The sequence below is a fragment of the Anolis sagrei genome, chromosome 5 (genome assembly GCF_037176765.1).
Source record: "Anolis sagrei isolate rAnoSag1 chromosome 5, rAnoSag1.mat, whole genome shotgun sequence".
Taxonomy (NCBI): Eukaryota; Metazoa; Chordata; class Lepidosauria; order Squamata; family Dactyloidae; genus Anolis; species Anolis sagrei.
This window is the reverse complement of record NC_090025.1, coordinates 124,375,906-124,400,238: the sequence shown is the minus strand read 5'-3', so window position 1 is coordinate 124,400,238 and position 24,333 is coordinate 124,375,906. Positions and strand designations below refer to the sequence as shown.

General features: G+C 37.9%; 1 protein-coding gene across 1 annotated transcript in view; it reads right to left on the bottom strand.

Annotated features, from left to right (window-relative positions):
* MOV10L1 (Mov10 like RNA helicase 1) overlaps nucleotides 1-24,333 on the bottom strand; it is a 48,286-nt gene that overhangs the window by 8,474 nt on the left and 15,479 nt on the right. Inside the window, exons 6-22 of the mRNA XM_060777786.2 lie at nucleotides 23,947-24,087; nucleotides 21,715-21,800; nucleotides 21,390-21,573; nucleotides 18,333-18,524; nucleotides 16,299-16,413; nucleotides 14,664-14,841; nucleotides 13,465-13,535; nucleotides 13,044-13,135; nucleotides 11,233-11,291; nucleotides 9,913-10,022; nucleotides 8,913-9,006; nucleotides 8,495-8,673; nucleotides 7,971-8,117; nucleotides 7,298-7,419; nucleotides 5,273-5,372; nucleotides 3,870-4,034; nucleotides 3,325-3,498 (exon numbers count right to left, since the gene is read on the bottom strand). Of these exons, the coding sequence (XP_060633769.2) occupies nucleotides 3,325-3,498; nucleotides 3,870-4,034; nucleotides 5,273-5,372; nucleotides 7,298-7,419; nucleotides 7,971-8,117; nucleotides 8,495-8,673; nucleotides 8,913-9,006; nucleotides 9,913-10,022; nucleotides 11,233-11,291; nucleotides 13,044-13,135; nucleotides 13,465-13,535; nucleotides 14,664-14,841; nucleotides 16,299-16,413; nucleotides 18,333-18,524; nucleotides 21,390-21,573; nucleotides 21,715-21,800; nucleotides 23,947-24,087 (2,209 nt within the window). The remainder of the gene's footprint in view (nucleotides 1-3,324; nucleotides 3,499-3,869; nucleotides 4,035-5,272; nucleotides 5,373-7,297; nucleotides 7,420-7,970; nucleotides 8,118-8,494; nucleotides 8,674-8,912; nucleotides 9,007-9,912; nucleotides 10,023-11,232; nucleotides 11,292-13,043; nucleotides 13,136-13,464; nucleotides 13,536-14,663; nucleotides 14,842-16,298; nucleotides 16,414-18,332; nucleotides 18,525-21,389; nucleotides 21,574-21,714; nucleotides 21,801-23,946; nucleotides 24,088-24,333) is intronic.

Sequence of the window (24,333 nt, the reverse complement as noted above, 5' to 3'; positions counted from 1 at the left end):
CGTGGTGGAGGCGCCTTCTTTGGAGGCTTCTAAACAGAGGCTGAACGGCAATCTGTTGGGGGTGCTTTGAATGTGATTTTCCTGCTTCTTGGCAAGGGGTTGGACTGGATGTCCCATGAGGTCTTTTCCAACTCTATAATTCTATGGATTTTCCAACTTCTTTTTATTGTGTTTACAATGACATTTAATTTTTTTTACATTCACTTTTAAAATGAAATGAAATTAAACATTTTAATCACATTAAATTGCTCACATTTAAATTACATTTATTAAATACATTTGAAGTTAAAAAGGCAAAAATGTAAACTATTAAAACCAACTGACATGTCCAATGTTGGATCCATCCATTTATTGGGTGTGTCACTGATGAATACAGTCAGGACTTAATACTTAAATAAATACTGCAGAGGCCAAATAGACACAAAATTTTGGTTGTGAGTCTGAAAGCATATATCATGCTCTCACTTGAGAGTGCTTCACTTCAGGAAACATTATTTTTCTGAGTCTGAGAAAAACTATTGACAATGTCTGTAGGATTGAACAGAGTGCTCTTCACTACGGCACACATCAAGAATCTGTTATTGTCTCGGATTCCCCTCACTGAACACAAATATTGCAAAAAGAGACCCTTCAGGGCTATGAAAAGTAGAGGAAATAAAGCATCTAGCATTCCAAAGTAAAAGGAAAATAATACTAAGAACAGAAAACATAAGTCCAGGAGAAAAAGCCAGCAGACTCTTGCTATCACTATCATTATGACAGCCATCACTTATTCTGAAAGGCAGGAAACTACCAGAGGTCCCATTTCAACCCACGACATTTATAAGGATTTGAGTGAAGTAGAACTCACTGAGGCTATTTCCCCAGGAGTGCTCATTAAGTCAGTATTTTCTGTTAGATGATTACTCATATTTTGGGATATTGAAGTAAGCAGCTTCCAAATAGTCTTCTACAATAGAAAACTGATATAAAGCTCATTTCCTGCATCCTTTAAACTACCATATTTACTCAAATCTAGTGCGCCATCTAATGTAATGCACACCCCAATTTTCAAAACCCAGAAACCAAAAAATCCTATTTGCTGGCAAATATAATGAGCAGCTGCAAAAAAGTGCTCTCATTAAAATTTGGCCGGAAAAGATGTGCATTACAGTTGCTGCCTTCTTAGAACTGCTTCTTTAAAAACGAACTGTTAGGACACCAAATCTTCAGCAACTGAAAGGAAAACCAGAGAAACGGGTAACCCTTCCCTCAAGGAACCTCTCTTGTTTATCCTGTCTCAGCTTCCTTGGGTGAATCTATGTTATAGAATGAACACCATTTTAATTGTCCTGGCTCAATGCTATGGAATCCTGGGAGTTGTATTTCTACAAGCTCTTTAGCTTGCTATGTCAAAAAGGGCTGGTGCCTCCCCAAGCAACAAATCCCAGGATTCCATACACTGAATAATGGTATTCTCAGTGTTATTGGACAGCATGCATGCTTACAGTATAGGTGCATCTTAGGTGATTCCAAAGTCCTTGGGTGAATCTGCACTGGAATTAATGTAGTCTGACACCACTTTCACTGCTATGGTTCAATGCTATGGGTTTATGGGGGCAGTAGTTTACAAGGTCTTCAGTCTTCTCTGCCAAAGACTGCTGGTGCCTCACCAAACTAGGATTGCATAGTATTGAGCCATGGCAATTAAAAGTGGTATCAAACTGCACTAATTCTGCATATAGATGCATCCTTGGAAGGCTATGCTGTGGTTCTAGACTTTAGACCCCAAATCTCCTTAGAGCTACAAAAGGGAACCATAAGCAAATCACATGGAAAACTTCCCTGACTTACTGCAAGGAATTATGGGGACTAAATACTCCAGAGGCAATCATCCAAAAAATAGGATTTAGAATCTGTGCCTGCAAGATTCTGGGGCTTATAGTTTAGGGAGGTTTCCCATTTTCAGCAAGAGAAGTCCTTCGCTCGCTGAACTACAAGCCCCAGAGCTCTGCAAGTTTTAAAGCGGGACAGGAAAGTCCTATCTGATCTTGAAAACTAAACAAGGTCAGTGCTAGTTAATGTTTGAAAAGGAGACCCTCAAAGGTAGGTTATATTTCAGGGGAAGCAGCTGGAAAATCACTTTGTGGGGTCCCCTTGGGCAACAGCTTCTGCCTCCTACCTCACTCCCTCCCAGCTGGGGAAGAAACCTAGGCTTTGGAAGTTTCCCAAGTCTTCAATTTGGCTTCAGCTTGACTAGACTCTCCCCGCCCTCTCTCTCTCCCTTCTAGGCTTCAGGAGGTTTGGCTTCATCTTTTGACTCTCCTCTCCCAGTTTCTCTTCAGTTTCCCAAGTTGGGAAATTGGAGAGAAATGGCCTAGGAGGGAAAGGGGCGCCTTTTCTCCTTTGTCTCGCAACAGGGAGACTAAGGAGAAATACATAGGGAGGGAAGCCCCTGCTCCACTGTTAGGCAGAGGCTGGTGAGTTCGCCAGTCTCATCTTGTTGGAGGAGCAAAGGGACCTTTTGGTGCACGATTGTAATGCACCATTGAATCTCATGCGCACCTCAATTTTGGCTAAGCATTTAAGCCAAAATAGATGTGCATTAGATTCGAGAAAATTCTGTACTTAACATCAACGATGGCTCCCTAGCTCTGCGCAAATAACCACATGATAAATATTTATTCCCAAATTCTTCTTACGTTTGGGATTTGTGAATAAATCTATCAAGAATTACTTGGCTATAGTTTGTCATTAGAAAAAGAACGGCACACTTTAGAGATGTGCAGAGGATACAGCTACAAAACAATGGGCAGCAGAGTGAAAAAAGTATGATTTCAAGATGGGTGAAAGCTTGCAATATTCTTAGGCTGTTACAGGTTTCGGCTCACTCCATTAGGTTGATGGCAATCTCTGAGGCTCTACGATAGGCCTGGCATTTTCATGGGGTTTACTGCTGCAGGACCCCTGTGAAAGTAGAACTGCAAATTAAATAACTGCTTTTTTAAACCTGAAAGAACACTTCTCTAGGAATCTCTAGGTCCTCCATGGAGACATTATGGTCAATTACGGCTAGACCATAGAATTGGACTGGAAAACCTAGAGATTACTAGAAAAGTATTCTATCTAGGAATCCCCGGGATTTCCAGCATCATTTTACATGCAACTTCCAACAAAAGTTGACCACAGAGTTGTCATAGAGAAAGCTAGAGAGAGCACACCAATCTCTAAAAAATAATCAAACCTGCAAAATCAAAACCTAGTAATATGGGGGGGGGGAGGGGGGAAGGAGGACACAGCCGTATTAGTAAACATATGAAACACATCATCAGAAAGTTTACATACCCGTACTCCATGGAAAATCAATGGAAGGTTTTTCATTGGCAACTTCTCCCATCCCAACAAAGAATTTACTATAGAAGGGTCAGCACAGACCTCTAGTTCGTTATGATAGAAAAGTCTAGATGGCACTTTGAGCAGTGCAGCATGTGATCTGTAATTCTTAATGAGTTTTGTTATCTGTAAAAAAAGAACAAAGGCCATGATATGTCATTCTATGCCTGTGAATCGCATCCTCCGATTCTCCAGATATCTTCTTTTGAACTTCATCTCCCAGAAACCATTGCCATGAGCCACACTGATAGCAGCTCCTTACAACTGAAGTATGAAACAATTTGATGACCAAAGACTGAAAGCATTGCTTATATGCTACTGGTTTGTAAAGAACTGCCACTTGGTAATAACTTTATTAGGCCAGTGAAAAATCCACATTAATCAACACACCAAATCCTGTGTTTCCATATTGGTAGTTTAGATACAATTCTTGAGGTTGATATGATTACAAACTTTAATATATAACAAGAAACATTATTATCCAATGTACCACTTACCAAGAGAGGATTGTATGACCCACAAGCCCCAAAAGCCTTCTCATCTCTCATATACAGAGGCCGACTCATGAGTCTCTCCAATAAGGAAATGTGTAATCCATAGGCAATTGCAAGTCTGGATTTCATCACAGGGCCAAGCTGCATTGGATCACCCGAAAGCACTATCTGTAAGCAGAGCATTCTTTAACTAACACTTTGAATATCTATTTAATGTACACTGCATGTAGTTTTTTTCCCCATTCATTCACATTCCTTACATTACTTGCCTTGGTTTACTTCAATGTGATTTGCGGTACTTGTCATCAATATGCAGCTAAGTTCAAAAGAGCCAAGAAAAATGACTATTTTGGATCAACTCCAAGATTCCTTTGACCCAGCACGGTCAGTGGAATGGTGTGTTATTTTAAAGGACTCTTGCTCCATTGTTTGTTTTACTAGCTGATCAAAGAGTAATTGTAAATAGCCTGAGCTAACTTGGCTTGAATATGGGTTGGATGAGGAATAATACATTCAAGCTAAACCAAAGTCAGATAGAAATTCTGATGCTGAATGGTGTATCAATCAGAAAAATGGTGTTCAGCTTACTATGGATGGGAAAAGATTTCTCCTTAGGAATCATATTAATAACTGGAAGGTGATGCGAGGCAGGCACTGCTTGAAATAGCACTGATGTTGGATGATCTCATTAGAGTCTTTTCCTGGAGGAAATGTCTGACTAAATATAAACACTGTAGTAATATATACCGTATATGAAATTACTGCGAAGGCTTTTAGAAAGAAATAGAAAATTAGAACTGGTTCAAAACATAGAGAGCAACTGACATGAGCACAATCTACTAAGTCTGCAAGAACCAAGGATTTTTTAAAAGTAAGATGTTCTAAATGCACATTTCCCTACACTTAAAACAAGTCAATAATAAAAGGTGTATTCTCTTCATTGTTTACATTCTGCATCAATTGTAGGGTTTTTTTTGCCACAGGCCACAGCTGCACATAAAGTTTTAAAAGAAAACTCTGAAAAAGTGCTGTACACTTTGAAAATAAGATGTGGTTAGAAACATGGAATGAACACTAGATTCATTCAGTTTCTCAATAAGCATTTAAATTACACCTTTAATCAGTAAGATTCACACTAATTTCTTCTGCAAAGTGCAACACAACTGTACAGCTTTTTTCAAACTTTGCCTTCAAAACTATGTGCACACTCATAAATACATAAACACTAAAAATATTGCCAATTAGTCTTATGGTAATGTTTTCAAAGCAGCAGCAGTGTGCAAACAGTTGCCTTTCAAGAACGGAACTTTTAATTTTGGTTTGAAACTTTACAAACCATGAAGCAACTCCCTAAAAGCGAAAGGTAGAGTGGCTCAATCAGTTAAATGTGGCAAAAACACACGCACCTGCCCAGTGACTTCTGAGATCAGACCCAGAGGAATCAGGCATTCTGGCTCACTGGCCTGCCCTGCTTCATCCACAAATACATGTGTGAAATGTCCAAACCTACCATTAAAAAAAGAAGTTCAAACTATGCGCTTCATCAAGAAATGTTCTGTCATCCTGTGGCAGCACATAAATAATAAACAATGCTTCATAAAAAGCAAAAATTGCACACAAATAACTTTTGTGAATCAGAAGTATTTCAAGTCAATCAAAGCCTCTCACAGGACTTTTGTATGTAAAAACCGTATTTTTGGGGGTGACTGAATTGCTTACTGACAAGAACAGGGAATCATGTAACTCTTCAAGTGTGACTGAATACCCATATCCATCAGTTCTAGCCAACATAATCAGTGTTGTGGATTGTTTGGCATTGCAGTCTGACATATGGAGAGCCACACAACTCTCACCTGTTTATATGTAATCACCTAACATTTTGTTTTGGGCCCAGCTCATATATAATACCTGGTCCAGACTGTATCTTGAACACATATAGTTTGAACACATATAGACCTAAAACAGGGACATGAGGACATATGCAAGCCCTGCGTACAAAATCCATAAGTTAAGACTTTTGTGCATTGAAATAACAAAGATCTGAAGAGTGCTAACCTTGATGATGATGATGATGATGATAATAATAATAATAAATCTTTATTTGTATCCCGCTTTTCTCCCACAAAGGGACCCAAGGGGCTTACAATGTATCAAAAGCAATACAAGTCTAAAACAATCAGCATATATAACACATAAAACTTATCTATAAAATAAAACATAAATAAGCATTTAAGTTTGTGATCCTGACTACAGGAGTTTTGCAACCATGTTACAGAGATCACTTCATGCCTTCACATTCAATGTATGCAGGATGAATTAGATGTAAATGCTTGTGGATACCGAGGGTGCTATTTATGAGCTTTCCATGTCCCCATTCCCAGTTTTAGTCCTTTTCTTGTTCAGGCCAATGCATAGTTCTCCTTTTCCCACCAGTCCCACAACATGATTATCCCCTGGGAATTAGGAAGTGGTTTAAGGTGACAATGAGCTTCATGGCTAAGTATTTTTATAATACTGGGATAACATACTAGAATAGTTTGAATACAGTGTACTACAAAACAGAATGGGAATGTCAAAAATGTGTGATTTATTTTAATGTAAAGGATATTTGATATATTTTTTGAGAAATACTGTCATGACATATTAAGATACTCTCCTAGATGAAGTTTTTTTCTACGAAGGAGAAATGTCCAGCAAATTAGAAAATGCAAGCAATTGAAAAAAGTGCAAAAACTGTTTTTGGGATTGTATATGGCATTGAATATTTGCCTTTTGTATGTGTAAACTGCCCCAGGTCTCTTCGGGGAGGGAGGATGGGATAGAAATAAATTTTTATTATTTTTATATTTGATACACAACAAGATTAGTACATAGCAAACAAGATCACTATGCAAACAAGATCACGGATGTTGTACTGGATCACACATCAGACACTTCCTAAGTGTCTAGGACTATGTGATGTATCAAAGAATAATGTGTGCAGATCTGAGTAGGGTGGCCTTTTGCAGTTGACAGATGGTAATTTTGTCAGCACCAATTGTTTTTGAGTGTTGGCCAAGGTCTTTAGGTACTGCACCCAGTGTGCTGATCACCAGAGGGACTAACTTTACTGGCTTGTGCCAGAGTCTTTGAAGTTTGATCTTTAAATCCTATTATTATTATTATTATTATTATTATTATTATTATGTGTATTTATAACCCACTTTCTCTATCTACAAAAGAGACTAAAAAACTAGCATAATCCCACATAGCAGTATAAAATGATTTTTATTTTACTTGTGCAAAGTAAGCCGTTTTCATGTCTCTAGTAAACACAATCATGTTGATCTGTACAGTATCCTTTGTTTATAGGATTATCCCGTAGCAAACACCTCTCACAGTACTTCCCAGTTATGGCCTAAATGTTTCCCAAAGACATGTATCAGCAGTACCTTACTCCTATTTGGTAGAACATCCCTGCACTGGTGCATGTCACGATAATTATTCTGAATCGAGATGCCTGCCAAATGTCTTCTCCATCTTTGCAGTAAAGTTTTATTACATCACTAAGATTCTGTTAATACAAGCAAGAATGTTTGTGCAAGCATTATATTACAGGATAAACCTATAATATATGATAGAATTTTTAAAAAACATGACACCTATTTTTTTCCTATTAAGAATGGCATATACAGTATGCATAATGTTCTTGATGTGAAACACTATTAATAAGGAATTTTTGCTTAAGCTGTTCACCATAGTATAAAGGTATACATTTCTGAGGTGTCCTTCCCAAAGAACCTGGAAATACATCCATGAGATCCTTCTATATTATAATCTTTGCTCTTTCTTTTACCTTCTGTCTTCAATTTTTCCTATGCAAAATGTTGCCTGTTCATAGTGAAATCCACAAAAAAGAAGGTTATGTCAGTACAGAGGTGGCAGCTGGTTAATTCAGTGAAAAATCATATCATTCAGTGCAAACGAAGGTTAAAAAACAACATGACAGAGCATGTTTAATGAAGTGGCTGCATACAAAGAAACTCAGCTTCAAATGAATGCTTTGCCCACTGATGTAACTAGAACAGAATGAAGTTATGCACAAGGTTTCTGAACAAAATTTACCTCTTCATTTCTGCTTGAAGCATTAACCCTCACCATTACTCCTGGCTTTAACATATTGCTGTCATGAAGTCGTGAACAAAGAAGGTCTGATGCACTGTTGGATGGTGCACAAACCAGTATTCGGCTGTCTGGTAAAGCGTAATGGATCTGAAATATTATTTTAAAAAGAATCTTTTACAAGTTATGCTTTGGATGGATTATCTTATTATGCATACTAAGCCATGAAATAATATTATTTCAAGATGTGAACAAATATTTTCTGCCCTTCCCATTTCTTCAAAACTCCATAAAGAAAGACCAATACGTTTGGCTCTCTGTATCCAGATTCTGTATCCATTAAACCATCCACAGCTTGTTCTTCCCAGATGATTTAATGTAGGTACCTTCCTCTTTAAGACAAAATAATCTGAAAGCAATACAAATTTCTTCACGGCTGCAATGCATGCTTTGACAAGTATGTATTGAAGAGACAGAACTATTAAAAGCCATGGCAAGATTTCAATTATATTTTTGTTCAATGTTACCTGCAAAATTGCTTCGATGACTGTGACAGTTTTGCCAGTTCCTGGTGGTCCAAAGATAATATAAGGAGTTGGGCGACATTCTCCACTGAGTATCCTTTTCACTGCTAGTTTCTGATGTTCATTCAGCATTGGATTGAAAAAGCCACAGTCCTTTCTAACTGATGTTGTAGTTCTATTTTCTAGGTTAAAAATTGTGTACATATTTGAAAAAAGGATTTTTCTCTGAAGTGCACACAATTTAGAAATCAGACCTGCGAGTCTTTTCTACTATTTAAAATGTTTGTAGGCACAAATCTAAATGTATAGTAGCCAAATACAGCCAATTCACTCCAAAGCACTGCAAAAACTATGGGCCTTTAAGTAGAACCAAGTATCTTTATATTAGTAAAAATAAAACAAGCATTAAATCTGTACTTACCTGTTTGTGTGGCAGTAGTCATCATATCAGAAAACGTAATTGTCTTTTTATCTTTTGTCATCTTTTTCTTTTTATTATTTTGTGCCCTGTTTTTCTGGAAGTAGGAAGAAAGAAGGAACAAACATTTGAAGTATCCTAAAAACAAAACTTTATGTTCAAATGATTTAGAATTAATTTCATTTACTGCAATATCTGTGTGCAGAGCTCATTCATATGTACATCTTAAAGAGCCCACCACACTTTGCCTTATGTAACAGTAGTTGAAAAAATTGAGGACCACACCAGCTTTATGGTTGCCCTCAAAGGGCCACTGAATCTATGGATGGAGAATTCAGGAATATAGAGGTCCAGCTATCATTCTTTTTACTTAGTGGTCGGTGCTCTTTAGTTGTTACAGTTTGGATGTTAATGAATGACAATGTTGCACCCTAGCCAGAGTTCACCTTGTAGCTAAATCCAAACTCCATTATCCTGACCAAACCAAACAAACTGCAGCCTTCCAGGTGTTACTGTATTACAAATCCCATCAATTCCAGTCATTATGTCTAACTATGAGGAATACAGTCTGTAGTCTGGAAGGCCACATAAAATGAGATAGGAACCATACAAATATGCTGCCCAGAAGGTGGATATTCCTAATCTTTCCTAAGTAAAGTTTTAATTGTGTGGCAGAAAACAGAAAGAAGAGGATTTAGAAACACACACATAACTCAAATGATCAACCAGTGAATAACTCAAGTTTGGTAATACATGCAAAGCCTTTACTCCTCAAAAACTATAGAGAAAGTGCCCAGCCAAGATTCAGGTTTCGTGGTACTTAGGGGAGATGTGAACATAGGAATATACCCCCCCCCCTTCTCATTTCAATATGCAAGTACAAACACAAATGACAGCTGCAAAGCTACATATTTTACAACTGTACATTGGTAGATTAATGAATTGGCTTATTTTTAACACGAAGCAGCAGCAAATAGTTTAGAAAAAAGCTGGTGACATTCACCTTGGTTTTGATTGTGGTGCTTTCTTCTTGAATGTTGCAAGGCATTTCTGAATCATTCCACTGCTTGACAACTTGTGGAGACTGTACAGTAAGTCTCTCAGGAAATAAAACTTTGGGACAAAAAAGAAGAAAGGAGGAACCAGATTGGTGTTCCATTCGGAATTGATGTTACTGAAGAGTCAACAGCTATGTTTCTGCATCTTTTAGAAAAAGAATGCTGGCTCCTGCCGTTTCAGTTGGCATACAGGGGCTAAGCCCAATTGCAGTGGATTGCGCCTTTGTGCCATCCTGAGAAATGTCTGCATGAAACCACCGCATGATTGTGATATCAGCAAAAATGAAAACATTAGGGTTTTTTTTTTTTAAAAGTCAGATTGACTTGTTCTTTGCTATCCAGATATGGTAAAGAGGAAGTTAAAATTTCATAATTCAGTTCTGATTCCACACCAATAAATGTTTCAAGGTTTATTAGAGTACCAGAACATCACAAGAAAACTAGTATGGTTTTGATCATATCAGGAGGGAATACTTGAATTAGTATGTAAATTGCCATGTGACAACGTAAGGAAGGGAAAAGAATGCCGAAAAGGAGAAGGATGTTCAATTATACCCAGACTGCATAACTCATTGTGTTATAAAAAAAGAAACACGTTTCACTTTTACATGTTGCAAACTTCTAGCCACACATAGGACTGCAACATACCAAAAGAGAAAGTAGTAATGCCACATGTGCTCTGATTTACCAACTTTTCCCACTTGTGTTGCTCAAGTGGTCCCTGGAACATAACCAGCCCTAAAGAAATGTACAGTATATACTTGAGTATAAGCCGAGGCACCTAATTTTACCACAAACAACTGGGAAAACATATTGCTCAAGTATAAGCTGAGGGTGGGAAATGCAGCAGCTACTGGTAAATTTTAAAATAAAAAATAGATACAAATAAAATTACATTAAGAGAAGCATCAGTAGGTTAAATGTTTTTGAATATTAATATTTACATAAAACTATAATTTTAAGATAAGACTGTCTAACTCTGATTATACCATCATTATAATCTTCTTCAATGTGAATGTGCTTTCAATAATAATAATAATAATAATAATAATAATATAGTAAAATAATAAATGTTATAATAGAGTAAAATAATAAATCTAATAATAGAGTAAAATGAAAAATGTAATAATAATAATAATAATAATAATTAATAATAACAATAACAACAACCACAGAGGTTTTTGTATAGTGAACATGTGTTTGATGTAAGGCATCAGTTTCTCAAACATGTTACAATTTTCAGTAAAGGGAAGCACATTACCCACCTTTTTCTCCCAAATGGACAGCTTGTTCAACTGCAAAATGACATCTCCGGGTTGTAGTCCTGTCAACAGATTTGAATAAAAGTTAGCCCTAAAGAGCAGAGACCATAACAGTATGTCTGCTCCATACATTTTGTCAGTGCTGCAGCTGTATATGCATATGATGATAAAGACTAGCGTCTTAACCAAACTGCTCTTGCTTTGCAATGAATCTCTTCATCCAATGCATCCAAAAGCTGCATGAAAAAATGTTTGTCTTGTCTTTCAAAGCTAGAAAAGAGAAACATTTTGATCTCAAATCAAATACTGTTTTTTTTTAAATTTTATCCTGTGCAACATGGCTACCATATTAAGAGAAACAAGAGACAGCATGGGAGAGAGAGCCTGCAAGATTGAACCACTATTTCCCATTTTTTACATATTTATTTATATTTATTTACGATCGTTCTACATCTTTCTCAAACCCGAAGGTGACTCAAGGCAGCTTTACAACATAGGCATTTAAAACAGAATTATAAAATACATACATTAAAACCTTTAAAAACATATAAAACCACTACCTTCACTATTAGCCTTGTCATCCAAAAACATCGTCTAAGCCATGCCAGTATTCGATTTCACATAATTCTGTGTTTATCTCTTGCACCAGGTTCCCAAAGGCTTGTTTAAAAAGCCATATCTTCACTTTTCTGCAAAAGTTCAGGAGTGAAGGGACTGATCTAATATCCCTAGGGAGAGAGTTCCACAGCCAAGGGGTCACCATTGAGAAGGCCCTGTCTCTTGTCCCCACCAGTTGTCCCTGCGAAGAAGGCAGGACCGAGAGCAGAGCCTCCCAAGATGATCTGAAACTCCTAGATGGTTCATAGGGAGAGATACGTTCCAATAGGTAAGTTGGGCTGGAACCATTTAGGGCAGTGGTTCTCAACCTGGGGTCCCCAGATGTTTTTGGCCTACAACTCCCAGAAATCCCAGCCAGTTTACCAGCTGGTTTATTTATTTCTGGGAGTTGAAGGCCAGAAACATTTGGGGACCCCAGGTTGAGAACCACTGATTTAGGGCTTTATAGGCTAAAGCCAGCACTTTGAATTGTGCACGGTAGCAAACAGGCAGCCAGTGGAGCTGGCGTAACAAGGGAGTTGTATGCTTCTTGAACGCCACTCCATTGAGCAATCTGGCTGCTGCTCATTGGACCATTTGAAGCTTCTAAACAGTCTTCAAAGGCAACCCCACATAGAGTGCGTTGCAATAGTCTATATGGCTTGTAACCAGAGCGTGGATCACCGTGGCCAAGTCAGACTTCCCAAGATAAGGGCACAGGTGGCGCACAAGTTTTAACTGTGTAAATGCTCCTGTGGCCACCGTCGATACCTGGGGCTCCAAGCTCAGCGATGAATCCAAGATCACACCCAAGCTGCAAACCTGCGCCTTCAGGGGGAGTGTAACCCCATCCAACACAGGCTGTAACCCTATGCCCTGTCTGGCCTTGCGACTGATTCAATTTCAATTTGTTTGCCCCCATCCAGACCATCACAGCTGTCAAGCACCGCTTCAAGACCTGAACAGCCTCCTTAATAGCAGATGGAAAGGAGTGATAGAGTTGAACATCATCTGCGTACAGATGACACCAAACTCCAAAACTCTGGATGATCTCACCCAACAGCTTCATGTAGAGACCATATGGACTTGTGGATCAAGTCACTTTAGCAAATGAGCAACCAAGTTATGCAACATGCAAGGAAGGGGAGGTTCTAGAATTATTTTATGACACATATTTGATTCACATACTTTGGGAACAATGTTAAGAAAAGGCATACCTGCCAAGAGGAAATTCCACATCCATTGGTTCACCATTATAGGCTTGTTCAAAAGCTGGATCAAGTTTCAGGGTAACATCTTCTTTATCAATCTGCATTATTAGAGGAAGGGGATAATAAACTACCAGTTTATTCTAGCTCAAGGATTGGCCATCGATAAGCCTACTGCTTCCAAGTTTTAATATAAGTGAAACTAAATATTAGAAGCTCTTCTGAGAATCCAGCTAAGAAATATAAAATCATTCAAAGAATTAACTGCAATGAATCCTAATTTAAGAGAAATTGCTCTTTCTTATACACAATACTTATCTGAGAAAATGTCACACTGAATGTAATAGAATTTATTTCTGAGCAAAGGATAAGACGGTGCTGTTAAAAACATATAAAAAGCCAAATAAACAAACTTGATTAGTGAACTTACCTCAGTAATAAATGCAACATAGTGGATTCTCTGCTCTGTGTAATTTTGGGTTTTCAATATCACTTTGTCACCTATGTGAAGATATATTCATTAGGGCTTTCCCTATATAACCATTGTTATTAATTGGTATTAGACGGACATCCTCAACAAATGGAACTGAATGAAATCTAAGTCAATGATTACATCATAAGCAAGATGACTTGTGTGTTGTATTGTCTCTCATTAAAAAGGAGGTCTTCACAAATTATTTTAATTTATGGTTCCAAAGGCTGTATTAGTCCATGTTTCTAGTGAACAACACTAAGCTTTTCTGTGAAATTCAGTCAACCTGGGTAATAAATGAAAACTCAAGGAAAATAATGGCTGACATTTTTGTGAATGAGATATGAACTTGATTTATGAATTGCAAAAATGTTGGATATGGCAGAGATGGACAATGACTAGGCTTATACAATCACCAGATCCTTCCAAGTTTGAAGAATTGCAGCCCTTTATTGGTGTATGGGTGTGTGGAGTTGTGAAAATATAGTGGAATTAATGCACATGCAATATCATCCCCACAATAACCCCTCAAGACATGCACTCCAGCAGAGCTACTTATTTCCCGCATGACTGTGTGTATTTGAGGGGAGGGTTGAGGAAATATAGTAAAATTAACACACATATAGGTGTTCTCCACAACTTCCTTTCAACACAGACATAGGCATATCCACACCCATATGTGTGTGTGTGTGTGTACAAGCACTACATCTCCCCCCCAAAGAAAGAAGAAGACAAAGAAGGAGGGAAGGTTGGTCACAGCAACGCATGGCAGGCACAGCTAGTAATTGCAATAAAAATCATATGGGAAAAAAGAGATATGCATGTGAAAGTCATGCTATGCATGTAAAACCAGATTATTTACCTTAAGGCAACCGATGTATCCTGCTGATAGCAATGGAAGTCATGTGTCACGGACTACAATTGTATACAGAACACTGCCCATTGAACAACAGCACCTAATCACGGATATGAGTTGCACAATCTTGCTATATTGTATGGAAATTGTGTTGTTCTGGTGCAATGTATTTCTGCATACAAATATTTATGCTACATTGGCTGGGGATGTGGGATTGCTGTCACGGCCAACCACTGCATCATGCTGAGTCTTTTCATTCTGATTACTGCAGAGTATCAACAAGACAACAGAAATTCCACACCTGGATAAAGATAAGGGCGCCCCTCTACAACGCCTGGAACTTCAAGTACCAGAAAGTTTCCATTTTTTTTCAAGATGACCCCATGCAGGGATAACTCCTTCAGTTCCTTCTCTTCGGAAATTTCTTCAAGCCAGAGCAAAGTAGAAAAAAAAGCTTTATAATTAGCTAGAGTTAGGCCCTGAAAAGAGAGAATTTTTTGACTTTAATTTCATTACACGTGGTATTAAGAGGCTTTCCCTGCCCCCCACCCATCATGTGCACCGAATTGTGAATGCAAAGAATACGGCATTGCTCTTGATATTAGTTTTTTACTTTTTTGTCTAGTCTGTAAATGATAAGTGAGCATACCTTATAGTGTAGAAGCATTAAATCTCTACCGCCTAACCAATGCGAAACAAGTGGACCATTCAAAGGGTCAATGAATAAATAGTACACAGCCATTTTTCCAACCTGCTGCCTTCCAAATGTTTTCGAATAAAGCTTTCATCAGTCCCAGCCAGTACAACAAACAAAACACACCAATATGTTACATAGAAGTGCATATAGAAGTATAGATCAATGGAAGGGTTTACAGGTCCATGTTAATCCCAGGACAAATTGCAGAATTTACATATAGTTACATGGTTCTCCCATTCCTCACAGCCACTTTTTACTGAATGGTGGATCTGTCTAATAGCTAAAAGAACATTTTACATAGCTGTTACAACTCTCTCATTCACACAACCTCAAAACATGGAAAGCATGAGTGAGCCTTGGTTTTCACTCTCCTTCCCACATTGTGTGATTAAGGTGAAGTGGGAGATTGGAAGAGATTTTCCTGACTTCATGTTCAGTTACAAAAAAAATTTCTATATTTCTTATTTATTTTTTGCTGTGTTTAATCAACCCCACTCAGGAGGGGGTTTTTTTCTTGCTAAAGTAGCTCTCAGTTTTTATGCTGGCACCCAACCATTTGAACAGAGCAATCTAGAACAGTGGATCTCAACCTGTGGGTCCCCAGATGTTTTGGACTTCAACTCCCAGAAATCCTAACAGCTGTTAAACTGGTTGTAGGCCAAAACATCTGGGGACTCACAGGTTGAGAATCATTGATCTAGAAGCAAAGCTTGAAGAAAACATTGCAACACTCCCACTCTGGGTCTCAGGGGAAAAAAAAGCCAAGCTTACATGTGCCTATCCTTTGCTGAAGAATCTAACAACATTTCTGAATTGCACTAAACACTTACCTAGTCTAATATCTTCAGCAAACCTCTGAATTGGAAAGCAACCAAATACACTAGAAAGCTCAGGCTTACTTTAAGAGCAACAGAACGCCTTTCATGCTAGTCTATGTTTGTGCCTTTTCTCTCCACAGATGTTCCAGAGGTATATTAAACAATTCCAGTAGTAACACACTTTTGCAATCTTTTTTCAACCTTTTCAGTCAGTACTATCAAAAGAAATCATGACAAATTGTCCTTACAGTTAAGAAGAATAGTAAACATATTCATGATTACAGACTGTAGAGGCATTTTTAACAATGTATTTTATTTCCTTTCTTCTGATTTGGGATCCAAAGCACTTTGTAAAATAGACTAAGCATAATACAGTGTGATAATTATAACCAAAAATTATATACCACAGAAGCTATACTACCTCTCCGAGATGTGGATTAAAAGTAAGTATGTCCAGGTTATTTTCCACACATCTCCGTAATGAATCTTGAAGGGGGTACTGTCCAATGAAATTTGGAAGCTGTCTCCTTGATTGTCTAAGTTATTAGAAGAATCATAACAGAAGGCATTTTATTATGAAATTTTAAAGAAGGGAATTCATAACATTATGTAACACAATGTAATTTCCTAATTGGTTCCATCATAAAAACATTGAAAGATTTATTAAACTGCAAAAGCTTTTGCGGGACATCCTGCAGGACATTTTGCTATAGCTTTTCAATGAATATCTCGCAGAATCTCAACCATTTCAACATGGTTTGTGGCAGGCAAAAAAACAAAAACAAATAAAAACAAATCTGGAGTATAACCGTTATTTTCAAATTAAGTACAGCACAATTGAACAGGAAATAACAGTTTCAAATTAGGAACAGAAAATAATTCAAATTCTGTTCAAATGTTCAAATTCACACAATACTACCCATCCTCCACTCATCATGCAAACCTCCCCCTTTCTAGCTGCTACTGCGGCTCAGGAACTGGGGAGCACGGGGCCAGGGCACCGTTATGTCCTGGGGAGGAGTGGGCGGGGTTACCGACAAAAATTGAAGGGATACAACTTGGAAAGATTCTGTTAGAGCCTGCTCAGATGTAGTAAACTCCACAAGTGTACATTCACAGAAATCACAAAGAAGAAATATTTACACACGCACACACACACGTATTTAAGTATTAAAGGTTTGAGAAAGGAAGTACTCAGGAAAGCAAACTGAACACTAAATTTTTTAAAACTAATATAGACTATGTTATTGCTGCAGAGTAATTCGGTCAAACCCAAAACACAGTTTGAATTTATCTCTTAGATGTTTTGCCTGTGCGCTGCCGATATCACAAATGTAGTTTGTGTGTTAATTGCAAATGTCTACAAAGAGGCTGTCCCAGATCTGCATTGCAGAAAGGCTCAATAAAGTGCTGCACTGATAGGTCATGATTCTTAGACCAAACAACATAAGACAGATAAAGACTCTGAAGTCATGGAAGTATGTTTTTAATAGTAACACAAACATGTAGCATTTCTGATTATCATATTCTAAAATGCAGTGGCCATGGGGAATTCCAGATGACTATAGAAAAACTGCTTGAAAGAGTGAGTTTAAAGCCTCTGTAGTGCTCTGACTGCAAAGTATGGGGCCAAACATAATCCTTATTCCTTTCCAGAAAGAACACTGTTGCAATTCTATGCCTTACAGCTGAAAAGGAAAGAAGAAGCAGTAGCCTAGGCTAGTTATGACCAGAAGCACTGGATTTGCTGGGAGGTTGCTCCATCCTTTCCCTTTGTCCTGCCCTTGATTTTCCATGGAAATAATGGAGTCAGGCAAACCAACTCACAACTCACAAACTTACTCCACAGTAAGTTTGTGAGTAGTGAGTTGGAAAACTCCAACTCACAAACTTACTCCACAGGTAAACAAAATGTTTAGCTTGGATACTCTTTTAGGATGCAGCAATACAATAGGGGAAAGCTATCTCAGTTTAAAAACTGTTCCATAAGGATGTCTTCCAAGGTTTATTGTTTCAATGGATAACCAACATAGGAATGTTGCTACTCAGCAAAGAGGGGTTTTGTTATGTTGCGTTTGTGAGTGCAGACTCCGGACAAACAAAATCAGGGTTATTTGGGTCTATACACCTTGTTTTGACAGGTTCTGGATCCCAATCAATTCAGGAGCCTGGTTTCAATAGCTTCTGAATTTCAGCATTTAGTATGTCTACACTGCTGATATCCCCTTAATATCCTGCCTTCAAAATAATGGCCCTGAGCATTAATTTTGACCAATGTAGTTATACTTTTTTATTCCCATGTTTATACCTATTCCTATAATGAATTGGAAATAATGAACCAATTCGTATTAGGAATATACATATTCATTTAAGATGGATCTTTAAGCTTGACATAATCACGGGCAACAAAAAGTAATTTTGTTAAACAGAATAACCTGGGTGTAACTGCCAGTACCTTTTGTGCGTTGGTAAAACCACTAGTGCCTTTTTATCGTGCTCAGGGATTACTTGGCATTTCCTTTGGGAAAAGGGCTCAGTGGCTGCTATCCGTGCTTCTTCCTCTGCTACCACTGTGGCTTGAATGTGCCGACCAATAACACAATCCGAAAAGCAGAGCAACAAAAGTTCCGTACAGTGGCCAAGATTTCTTTAAAGGAATAAAATAAACATAAGCCACTTTGAATCTTTTGTCTAGACATATAAAGTGTGATATAAATAAGAAATAAAAATCATGACTTTCATTGTTGTCTGCATGAGAATGCATATAGGAAAGTCCTGCCTCCCTCTCCAAATTCTGAAATGTACAATGCCTGGGAACAAAAAGGCTACAAGAAGAGTACATGAATAGTTGAGGTGTTGCTTTTAGTGTTTTCAGTCTAGGCTGCTTGGACGCAGATATAAAGATGGGCTGAATTGAAAGGTCATAGACAAAAGGGAGTGACATATGCATCTGACTTAAATTTGGAAGAAGTAAAATGTCCAACTAGTCAAGATAAAATAGGGTGATAGAGACAGAAGTGTCCTTACTAATGGTATTTTGTACTCAAGAAAATACCACGTGACTTTGATTAATCAGTTTTGCCACTGCTGAAAGTCCCAATCATCACAGAATTCTTCACCGTGCTACTAGTAGCCTTCTTCTTCTTATTTATTGTTCTTATAACCTGCTACCATCTCCCGCAGGACTCGGTGCGGCTTACAAGAGGCCAGGCCCAACATCATCATAAAAACAATAACAGCAAATGACAAATAACTCAAAAAAGCAAAACAATACAATAATGACATGACACATAAGGCAGGGCCAAATGTGAAAGTTTTAAAAGTTAAAGGCTGGGAAGTTTAAAGGGGATAGGAGGAATGTTTTGGGAAAGATGGATGTGCAGACAGTTCTAAATCTCTCATAAAGTGCACTGAGGACATATTGCTAGGATTCCTTATTCTGGGAAGGCATTCTGGAACATCCACATTTTCAAGCTCCTTCTATGTGCCCTCCAAGTGCTTTGAACAGTTTGCCAAAAATTTATTTATTATTTATTTATTTATTTGCTTTTCTTCTATACCGCATATATCAGCCTGATACAGCGACTCTATGCGGTTTACAGTGCGATTAATAACAATTACAATAAATAAGACATAACATACACAAACATACAACAAATAATCATCTACGCCTGGATGAAATCAGATCTCGTTCTCATAATCCTTTAGCCGTTCCTTGTTCAGTAATGCCGTCATTGTAAGTTCAATTGCATTGTTGACCGAATGCCTGTTCGTAGAGCCACGTCTTGGTCCTCCTCCGGAACGCTAGCAACGAAGGGGCCTGCCTGATGTCCACGGGTAGGGCATTCCATAGCCGAGGGGCCACCACCGAGAAGGCCCTGTCTCTCGTCCCCGCCAACCGCGCCTGTGACGCTGGCGGGACCGAGAGCAGGGCCTCCCCGGACGATCTTAACGTCCTTGCCGGCTCATAGGAGGAGATGCGTTCGGAGAGGTAGGTGGGGCCGGAACCGTTTAGGGCTTTATAGGCTGAAGCCAGCACCTTGAATTGGACAGGGTCTTACATTAATTTTGGTCCAAAGGATGCATTAGGGGTTATTTTTATTTTTTCATATACAACAATCTACATTTATTTTTGTACAACATACATTTATCAATTTATTCATGTACAAAATCAACATTTATTCATGTACAGCAATCTATATTTATTCAAATACAGTCACGTCATCTTCTTCTGGAACATCGTCATAATATTATGTCAACAATATTATTTATTTATCTTTAACGATACAGTACTATTCTTATTTTATAATTCAATATGTCTGCCATATGCTGCAAAAGATGTACTACCTTTTATATAATTTAATTTGTTTATATAACATCAACACTGTTTACTTTTATTTATGAATGTTGTTGTTGTGTCAATTTAGTATGTTTTATTTTTAGTGTTACTTTTGCTGTTAATTTTGTTAATTTTGTTGTTCGCCTTAATTAATTATTGTTTATGGTTTGCACTGTGATTGTGTTCTAAACCACTCTGAGTCCCTTCGGGAAGATGGGGCGGGATACAAATAAAGATTATTATTTGTTACACAACAAGATTAGGACACAGCAAACAAGATCACTATGCTGGCTTTTGTATTTGATCACACGTCAGACACTTACCAAGTGTCTAGGACTGTGAGATCTATCGGCGAATAATGCATGCAGATGACAGATGATGATGATGATTACCGATAAATGTGTCTGTCTGGCTGAGGATCTCAACTGGGGCTTATTTTTGGGGTAGGGCTTATATTATGAGCATCCTGAAAAAAAATCATGCTTTGCCTTATTTTCCGGTCAAGACTTGTTTTTAGGGAAACAGGGTAACTATTACTCACAGACACTTCTCACTGTGGACTGGGATGAAGAAAGTTTTAGTCTGACAGATCTAAAGTTAACTGGATCAGATGATAATAGAGACAATTGAGAGCTATGGTCAACATATGCAGGTTCTTTAAGGGATACGATAACCTTTGATTTTACATTAATTTAACCACTTTACAGTTGCATCTGCTGCAAAAGACAAAACCCTCAGAAGCTACCTAAAAGCAAGAATTAATTTAGGAGCAATTCTGGGTAATTAGTGCCTACCCCAGAGAGCCAGAATCCCCTCTTGGATGCAGCAACTTCCCTGATGAGATCAACTGCTTAATTAGGTGATTCCATTGCCAACACTACAGGGAACTATCACTCTTCCTCAACTTTGTAGGCAAAGGAGAATAATAATAAAGCATAAATGATGCATATGTTTATCCATTTTTAGAAAGCTGGGTCTTCTGAACTAAATATATATACATACAAAATTGCTAAAGCAGTGCCATAAACTGAGGATTGATATAGATGATGCTTTGACATACACATTCTATTGTAATTCCTTCTGACTTTCTCTTACAGTTCTGGAAACCAATGTAGAGAACCATAACCTATTGTTATTGAAAAAAATTCAGTAGGAGATAGAACATATGCTTACTTTGCAGTGCATGAAACCGTAATAGAAATCTTTCCCCCAGAAGGCAAAAAGATGTCCTCCTTGGCTTCATCCGTATTTTCTTCCATATCTTCATTCTGTACTTTTTCACAGCTCAGTTTTTCTGTTTGACTGACAAAAGAACTGTCACAGCCTCCAACATTATTAATGTCTGTAGATGCAACTCCTTTAAAAAAGGAAAGAAAGCAAATTAAGCCACTCCAATTACAACAAATGTAACTTGCAGATGAATTATATTTACCAGAATTAATTCCTGTGGGTGCAACAGACTATACTATAGTTGCTGTTGAACTCTTCTGACTGTTACCTGGCACTTCCAGATAAAATTGTCTCTCTTTATCCCAGCCACCTAATTTGCAGCTAATTAAATGATGTGTTGTATTCCCTTTGTTCCTAAAGAAAGAAAGAAATGACTTAAACCTTAATATTTGCGTTATGTAAAAAAGCATTATGTTTCAAGATAGTAGCATTTCAACAGTGAGGCATTGTCATACACCTGCCCAAAGAAATCATTAATATACAAAGAAGAGGGTATATCAAAGGCGCCCTACTGAAAATATAAGGAGTCCATACATTTGCCAGAGGATCTCATATCCAGCAGATGTTTCCAATAATATAAGGCAGCAAAGGGGACTGTGAAGGAAGGGGGTTGTCGCAAAAAATAAAAGAGGGTTCACTAAACTGAGGTGTGAAATCACACTGAAAAAGAATGTGGACTACAGCTCCTACCAGACCAAGCCAGTGTGAAGAATGCTGTGAGTTGCAGTCCATTAACATTTGGAGGACTTTATGATTCCCTCCATTGTGTCTTAATGAAAGTGGAATCAAAAGGTGGTGCTTTTTGGGAAAGCACTATTGGATATGGTTCATAGATGAATTAATGAGATCAGGCCCTACTTTTCTTGGTTTGGCTTATTGATTTTTCCAGTGTGCTGAGTGCAAACTACCAGAAGGAGAGGTCTTGATCCCTACGTGCATTCCTCATTTGGTACCACTGACAATGTACTACATTCTGTGTACTGCACTTCCACAGCCTTATGCCTGGTTCAAATTAACTAAGGATAAATGAAAAACAAGGAGCAAAAGACTCTTCTCACATCAGGATTCTCTTTCATAATTCTACATTTTCAACAAAATGTTGTCAAAATTTTAACTTCTATCTTGAAAGACTCTCAATATTCTAAATAAACTAGCTACCTTTTACTAAATACTAGCTTGGGTACTCGGCGGTGCCCGGGTTATTTGAAAAAAGCATTGTTTGTTTTGGGGTGTTAGGTAATATCATTTAGCTAACTAGTAAAACTATTGATTAGAAAAAGTCAGTCTTTAATGAGTGCCAAATGTGGACCAGGTCCATTATTGAAGGGGGTCACAGTGTTCTGCCTTGATGCAGGGTGAACTACAACTTCCATCCTGTTGAGTCAGTCTCCCAAACCTCTCCAGTCTGTTTAGTTGGTGGTCAATTCCTCTGTTTGCTGTGTGCCATAAGAAAGGGTTAAGGAAGAGGCAGTAGGCAGGGTCATGCAAATTTCACATCAATGAGAGAGAAAAGAACCCTGGGGTGCTTGTCTGTGGTGGATGAAACATGTCAACTATAGGATGAAATGGTCCCCGAATGAAAGGTGGTGGGCTGTAGTGTTTGGGGAAGACATTGGCAGGGTTTCGGCTACATGTTCATGGTGCTCACTCTAACCTGGAATGTCAGTGGAGGGAGTGCCTTTGGAGACGTCTCAGTACTGGGAACTATAGCCTGTTTGTAGAGGCGGGAGGCTGTCTGTGTAAGTGGACACCTCTGACACACACACACACACACACTTTTCACTTTATTATGTGTATAGATTTTAAAAACTTAGTTTTATCTTATTGATTTTAGAAATAGTTGTGAAGCAAAACTGTTATTACTCACAAAGATACAATGTCTTGTATGAAGTTATTTGAGATCTGATAGAAAAGTTTTGGTGTGACAGGCATATTTGATATTTTGCAGAATAAGGAAAGAAAGGAAATAATTACTCCCCAGTTCACTATGAGATGCAACTTCACTAAATGTATACTTACCTTTCTAATTGTCAGACTATAGGTTTTTCATATGAGTATTCTTTTCCCTCCAGTGGTTTGAATTTTTTTAAAAAAACAAACATTTTACTTGCCTACTCCCTGCCATAATACATGCATGTGCATGTGTATGCCTCTGCCTTCAAAGTTGCCTGTTGAATGTTAAAGGATTTTCTTAGGCAAGGAATATGCAGAGGTGGTTTTGTCAGTTCCTTCCTGTGGTTTTGTCACTTCCAATGAATGCAGCCTATAGCACCTGCATTCATTGGAAGTTTCTTATCCAGGACTGGTCCTGTTCAGCTTTCAAGATCAGACAGGATCTGGTACATATTAAGGCATTTCGGGCCTTATTTCCACAATATGCACATTGTTAAATTAACGCTTCAAAGACCAGCAATAGAAACATACCATAGGGAAGAGTGGGTGTGAAAAAAGACCTTTAAAAGGAAAAAAAAAGTAGGCAATGAAAATAATTACAACTCACTCAATCCAGACCTCCATGCTTTTAGTTACTCCTAACTTGAGCTTGCCAATGTTTGTTATTTTGGATACTTCAAGTCCTTCTTTGTCTTTCAGTAAGTGTTCCCATGACTCACTGCAGATGGTTCCTTGGGTTATAGAAGACCTGGCAAAATACATAATTAGGACCTTCCTTGTATTATAAAAATCCATACAGAATTTTCAAACAGCTATTTCAAAATGATTAATTTCTGACATGGATGTGTTAGGTTCCTTTCTGTATCAGCTGTGTTTCTATTTAAACTGTGCTTTATTTTAAAAGGATTCTCATCCTTTCCTTTTGGAGAAGATCAACATACAGGAAGAAAGTTTTGAATTTACGTAGTGATGAAAACTACAGGCATGCTTTGTA